This window comes from Carex rostrata, chromosome 25 (genome assembly GCF_964058835.1).
Source record: "Carex rostrata chromosome 25, lpCarRost1.2, whole genome shotgun sequence".
Taxonomy (NCBI): Eukaryota; Viridiplantae; Streptophyta; class Magnoliopsida; order Poales; family Cyperaceae; genus Carex; species Carex rostrata.
The window spans coordinates 5,877,075-5,884,431 of record NC_135942.1 but is presented as its reverse complement, the minus strand read 5'-3'; the positions used below and the strand labels follow the sequence as shown (position 1 = coordinate 5,884,431).

Below are 7,357 nucleotides of genomic sequence, written 5' to 3'. Positions count from 1 at the left end.
ATCACAAATAACATACATACACATGATCCAGACTATATACACCTATACCCCTTTTGTTTCAATCACTGTTGTAAATAACGGTATGCGGTCGTCGGACGGACAGAGTACCGCCAAGCGATTAATTATAAATTATTGGAAATAATCGATCATAATAAAAAATAATTGGCCGATTACTCAAAAAAATTCATAACGATTTGATCACCGCCAATGACTAATCAACCGATTAATCAACCTAAACGGATGTTTTTTACAACACTGGTTTCAATACAACAAGGACTAAATTATAAAATGATTTCACGGAACCTACTTTGGGCATTTCCTAGATTTGGGCTGCTATATAATATGATAGCTATTGTTGAAACATTTTGGGCTCGTAAAAATTGTAGCCCATATTTGTATATTGGGCCACCTGATCCAATTAGATGGGTTCTAGTTGCGGGCCCAAAATGTTCATGCACTCTCCTTCTCTCTCACCTAGTTCGCCCCGGAAATCCCTAGCAAAGAAAGAGCAAAAGTAGGAAAAACGAAGAAAGCCCCTTCTTTTCTGTCTCTCGTTAGCTCCGATCGGAAAGATGCAATCAACGATACGAAACACCGGTCGCCGTTTGCTCGACCAATCGTCGCCTCTCTCCTCCGCCAAATCCATCTACCCTCTCTCTACATCTGGTATTCTCTCTCTCTCTCTCTCTCAATTTCCTGCAGCATTTAGTCTTAGAGATTCAATCGTTCTCCAATTTAGTGTACAGAGGGATAAATTTTAGTTTATTTTCAGGCTATGGGCTGGATCAGACTAGATATGTGTCGAATATCCCAGTCAAAGGGGGTGGGCATATTATAAGAAAGGGCACTGGGGGCCGCTCGTCGGTGAGGTACATCTGTCCTTGAATCCCTCAACCAAATCATTCTTTCTGGAACTATTTTTTTAATTTGTTAGATTTTGAATGTGAGATGCTGAGTTTTGTTTCCTGAATAGTGGGATCGTTGCTACTGTGTTTGGAGCTACTGGTTTCCTTGGTCGATACGTTGTGCAACAGCTGGGTGAGCTTCTCAGTCTTTGCTTTTTGTGAATTTATATCATTTCTTCTGCTCAATATGTCAATTTACTTTGTACATTGGTTCAGTTAACAGTTTTAGCTATGTCAGTGGAAGCTGTCCTCAAGTTAGTAAACAAAAATGGCAAGATACCCTTTTGTGACTTGGAAGAAGTCTTTTGTAATAGAAACAACCACTAATTGATTTGTATCTGAGTGTGCTAATATTTAAAAAAAAATTCGTCCTTTCAGATATATTCTTAGAGGTACAATATGTAAATTCAATTAATAGATGAATAGATAAGTACATACTTACATAAGACAATTTACGGTTGGTGCAGCTAAAATGGGTACTCAAGTGCTTGTTCCTTTCCGTGGATCCGAGGATTCGCATCGGCATTTGAAGCTCATGGGTGACCTTGGCCAGGTATGATTTTCATATTGCTATAGCTAAACAATAGGTTTAAAAAAATTAGAGTAATAGAATTGATTTGTAGATTTCAGCTGGTTGATATATAATCTTTTGTTTCATACAGATTGTACCAATGAAGTATAACCCAAGGGATGAAAGCTCAATCAAGGCGGTCATGGCCAAATCCAATGTTGTTATCAATCTCATTGGTTCGTCTCTCTTTCTCAAAGACACGGGTACATACATGCATGCAGACAACAGTTTAACATAGATTTTTCTTTATAACATTCACAGGACGAGAATACGAAACAAGAAACTACAGCTTTGAGGAGGTGAACCATGGCATGGCCGAACAACTTGCCCTGGTTTGTATTTTATTTTCTTTAAGCATTTCATTTAGTTGTTATTCCATCTGAAAATAATATGACTAGATTTACTAAAAAAAATAATATGACTAAAAGCAATTAGGTTTTAGACCCACTCTAAACTAGGTCTAGCTCTCCAAAGCTGTTATTTTCTTACTAATAGACCTCAGGCTTTCCCAAAGGCTTCGAAATATCGAGTTATTTGTTCACTTTATATATGTTTTGAAAAGTTAAAATGAAGACCATGGATCGTTACTTTTCTCATTTCTTTTCTTTCAGAAAATGCTGGTTGTATTACTTCTGTTTTGAACTCTGGGTTATATACATTGATATTATGGATAACAAAATAATATTTGTCTAAAATTCATGCATATTTAAAAAAAAAAATTACCTTTAATGGCAATAATGGTAACGGGAATGGCAATTAATGCATGATGATGATGATATGAAATCAATGAATAAAAGAAAGATCTAAATAGTGCAAGGAATAAATCAATGAACTTGTACTGATTTCATATTGCAAATGTAATTATCTTCTTGATTCATATTGTCTATTGTAAATTCTGTAGATAGCAAAAGAGCATGGAGGTATTATGAGATTTGTGCAAATGTCATGCCTTGGTGCCTCTCCTTCATCTCCTTCTAGGATGTTACGTGCTAAGGCTGCTGCTGAGGAGTCTGTCTTAAGAGAATTCCCCACGGTGATTACCTTTTGTGTTTATTTGATTAAGTTAAATTTGTTGGGGTTCTTAACTTTTCTAGTACAACATGTACCATTGCTATTGTTAAAATATTATATTACATGATTTGGTGACAAATGAAGGTGGAACTTAGTGCCATTCTTTAATTAAGTTAAATTTATTTGGGTGCTCAGATTGTTTAGTACAAGGCATATCAGAGCTATTGTTAAAACATTATATTACATGACTTGATGATTAACATGAAACTTAGTCCATTTGTACATAACTTTTCTATTATTATTTTGGATGAAGAGAGCTAGAAGTGCCTAGTGAAGCTCTGACGTGTAGAAAAACTAGTAAGGAATTATTTTCTGCAAATTAGTGTTGTTCCAGAGAGCGAGAGCGAGGGCTTGGAAGAGGGCGGAGAGGGAGAGAGCTGGGGAGAGGTAGAGGGGGAGGGGGATCAAACATCCCAAAGAACCCTTTCAGTCATTGCCTTTATTCTTGTTTTTCTTATCAACTATGATATATTCCAGACATTAATTCCTGTAAATTCTTTTGTGTAGAAGAATAGTTATTTGGACTTAAAAGGTAAATGATGAGAATTTTTTTTTTTTTCTCTGACAAATAGTACAAAGTAAATTGCATAACATCTCTTTATGTACTTTTGTGTATGTATATGTTAGGCAACAATCATGAAGCCAGGCACTTTGATTGGTACAGAAGATAGGATATTGAACACATGGGCCCGCTTTGCCAAGAGCTATGGCTTTCTCCCTCTCATTGGCGGTGGCTCTACGAAGTATAATCCAAATTTTAAAGATACATTTTCTTTCTGTAAAGCTGAAATTGCATTATTTCAAATAAAGTCCTGCTTTGTTGAGAAACTGAAAAGGAATCTTGTAGTTCAGTTCGATCATTAGGGATCATTAGCGAGTTTGCTTATTCACTAATACCATATGGTCTAGTTTGGTGAAATCGACAAAGGATTATGATAAAAATTAACTTCTATTTTTTAATATTGTTTTCATAACATGTTGCTTCTAAATGTAGTAATCACCTCTTTAGTGGGTTTGTCAGCTCATGAGAATATATTTAGGTATGGGTGGGTAACATTAATTTTGGTAAGTAGCATTTAACAGTTGGTCTTATTTCTTATTAAAGTATCGACCTTTTTCAGATGATAAAATCGGCCTTTCCTGCAATTTTAAATGTTGATGAGCTAGTTTACTATTTCCCCACATTTATTTCACTAAAACAATTTATAATTTGGTGGAAAAATGTAGGATTCAGCCAGTCTATGTGATAGATGTGGCTTCAGCTATTATGGCCTCTTTGAAGGATGATGGTGCTAGCATGGGTAAGACTTACGAACTTGGCGGGCCCCAAGTAATGACTCTGCATGAGCTGGTACTCTCTCTCTCTCTCTCTGATTACAATACCGTGTGATTTGCTATTACACCCCTTGTGGAAATAAAAATAATTAGATTGCCACATAAAAAAGTAATACGAGAAGTTTGGCTATGGGAAGTTTGTTTCTAAACAGAAGTGTCTGTCCAAATTAAGAGGAACTACCCTTTTAGCCTTTACCTTTTCTACATCCAGTGATGTGAGGGGCAACAGGTCATTGATTTATTTCATCTCTGTAATTTGATTTACTTCCACAATTTATTACATCTCTATGCTTTAATTTACTTTCAACAAATTATGTGATATGAACATCTTGTAGGCTGAGTTAATGTTTGACATGATACGTGAGTGGCCACGCTATGTCAAGGTTCCTTTCCCTATTGCAAAAGTAAGTCTAGATTTATAAAATTAATATTTTCTTTTTCATCAAATTAAGTGAGAGTTCCCAGAATGCAGTGTGGAGGCTACAATGGTTTTGACATTGTTTTGTTTCTAACTCTCATCTCTGTTTGCATGTCTGGCTGATTATTTTTTCTAACATTTGTTCATTCTTTTTGTTGGCCATTTGTTTGTTTTAGCTTTTTTATGGTAATTTTATAATTGACAGAGGATTAGATGTTTCAGTTCTTGTTATAGAAGACCCCAACAGGCTAGGGATTAATGTACTGTTCTTTGCAGAAGTACAGTTATACTGGATAATTAGTTGCAACTGATCTGATAATGTTATAACCCCAACAGACTCAGGAACAAATAAAGAGAGAAAAAGAAATTACTAAAAAAGGCATTATACTGGTAGATTGACCAAAGGACATCACTGTATTACTAATACCAGTACTGAGCTCCTTGGCCTGCTGGCTCCAAACATCCTGTAGTGAAGTCCTTTAAGAAATTTGTCTCTTAGTCATATCGTTTAATGCAACTCATTTTACAATTTTATCTGGCAATTGTTTCAGGCCATTGCATCTCCACGCAACTTCCTTTTGAAGAAAGTACCATTCCCTCTCCCTGACCCTCAAATATTCAATCTTGATCAGATCAATGCTCTGACTGAAGATGCCATTGTCTCTTCAAACGGTGCGACTTCTTTTTATTATACTACCTGTTAGATATGGATGTGTAAAAAGAAAATACCTCCTTCCTCTGTAAGCCCAATGAGCTATTAGATAATGAGGGTGGTTCAAATGCCTCCATTTTGTGTGCCTCCATCATGCCTACATTTTGAGAACTACTATAACTTATAATTTAAAACTTAAATGTCAAAACAAAATTGTTAGATATGAGCTATATCATTTTCTCTATGCACGCGTAAAAGATCATGACATTTCGATTTTATTTTGATTAGTATCAAGAGCTTGCCAAAAATACACCAATGTGGATAAATTCTGGACTTGATTTTTCAACTTATTAATTCATGTAAAACCAAAATCAAAAAGTAATAATTCTTTATGTGCGTTTAGAGAAAATAATATAGATCATATCTAACACTTTTATTTGACATATAAATTTTAGAATTTTTGTTACTAGAAAATAAAAAAGTGAAGGCATGATGGAGGCACTTAGCCAATTAATTGTCCTCCGGTAATTCCTAATGCGCACTTCTAAGAGTGAGTCTATGGTACTATGCATATCACGGGTTGTTACCGTGCTACGGTTTTATATTCAAGTTTTCAAATTCTAACGGTCGATCCGAACCGTTCATCTTGTTCTCCATATTAATATGTGTTTAGAGACCAAATTTTACATTTTTAAAAAAAAATTTACTATTTTTTTAGATATTTAGAAAATCACTTGATCTGAAAATTCTGGACCATCCAAAAACAGTGATTTTCAATAAATCTAAAAAAATAGTAAAAAAATTTCAAAAAATGTAAAATTTGGTCTCCAAACACATATTAATATGGAGAACAAGATGAACGGTTCGGATCGACCGTTAGGATTTGAAAACTCGAATATAGAACCGTAGCACGGTAACAAATCGTAATATGCATAGTACCATAGACTCACTCCACTTCTAATGTCTGTCCTTGTAAACAGTAATAAACCAATAAAATTACCCCATATGTTTAAATTAAGCCTGAAGCGATACACTCGTTTGAATTTTTTTTTTTTTCACCAAACCCGCATTTTGAAGTTTTATTATGTGTTTTTACAGAGAAATCAAATTCAAATAATGCTTATATAGTACACATTAAAAATCTTTAATAAGAAAGCTGCCTTGTCAATTGTAGTTTTTTTTTTTTTAAAAGAGACTCTGGGACAAAAAAAGGGGCCCAGTATCATTTGTTTCCTGGAAAGTTCGTCTTCTGTTATTACTTGCAGAGGCACCTGCCTTATGAGTATATTTTAATAAGGCTGCCAATATTTTTTGTTAACCTTGTTTAAGTTTTCTTATTATCCTTTTTTGAGCACTCTATTGAAAGAGCCTAGTTGAAAAATGGCATAAATTTCTCTTGCATTTATGACCTCTCAGGTTAGATAAAATTTTGATTTATGAGTACAGTGAAATCTGGAATTAGCGGATCTATTAGAAATGCTTATTGTGTTTAATTAATGTCTATTCATTTAATTTCCATGTCAAGACAGTCATCTCTTACACAAACCTTATTATATCATGCAGCTTTGACATTTCAAGATCTTGATATTGTACCAAACGAGGTGAAGGGGTACCCTGTGGAGTTCCTCATCTGCTACCGGAAAGGTGGGCCTAATTTTGGGACCACTGTCAGTGAGAAATTGATCAGTGAGAAATTGAAAGCTGATTTATAGGGTATTTTTTTTTTTTTGGGGTTTAATTTTCATCTTCTGTTGGTGTTGCCAAACAACATTGTTTCCTTGAAACTGGAGTGTAGATTTCTCTAATTTCTCCATTTGGTTCAAATCGGAATGATGCTTTTCATTATTTATGGAATAAGAAGAGAATTTTCACTGTATTTCATGTCGGTTTTGAAGCATAGCATTTTCAAGAATTTGTTGGAGAGTTTATATTGATATTACAGGTAATAAACTGATTACATTAACCTCTTGTAAAAAAGCTTTGTTGGAATTACGGAGACTCGTTGGCTTTTCAATGCTGTATCATTCAGTTTGGAGAATGTTTTGACAGCTAAAAGAATCATCGTCAAGCTGCAGTTCCCTTGTATATAAATATATGCTTTTAATTTGGCATACCCATTTTTTGGTTGATACGCACCTTTCCTTTCATAAAACACCCCTTGTTTGTTCTTTCTTTATGTAACATTCCTTCTCGAGGTAGCTTCTTTTGACTTGGCATTTACATTTTTGTGGTTGACGCACACCATTCCTATCATATATTTCTTTCTGATTTATAGGGGTGTTCAAATGGTTCGGTTTTTTGGTTTAAATGGATCAGTTCGGTTTAGACTTTTCAAAACCGATTAAACTGAATCAACTGAATTATATTGGTTCAAGTATAATTTATATTTTGTTTGGTTCAATCAT

General features: G+C 34.5%; 1 protein-coding gene across 1 annotated transcript; it reads left to right on the top strand.

Moving 5' to 3' along the window:
- The first annotated feature begins 468 nt into the window (after positions 1 to 468).
- LOC144576352 (NAD(P)-binding Rossmann-fold superfamily protein) lies at positions 469 to 6,828 on the top strand. The gene is made up of 12 exons (XM_078326713.1): positions 469 to 666; positions 773 to 869; positions 974 to 1,038; positions 1,373 to 1,458; positions 1,568 to 1,652; positions 1,738 to 1,808; positions 2,378 to 2,509; positions 3,175 to 3,290; positions 3,775 to 3,898; positions 4,218 to 4,286; positions 4,852 to 4,972; positions 6,516 to 6,828. Exons 1-12 carry the CDS (start codon positions 573 to 575, stop codon positions 6,662 to 6,664), a joined length of 1,209 nt encoding a protein of 402 aa, XP_078182839.1. The 5' UTR covers positions 469 to 572; the 3' UTR covers positions 6,665 to 6,828.
- Positions 6,829 to 7,357: the final 529 nt, after the last annotated feature.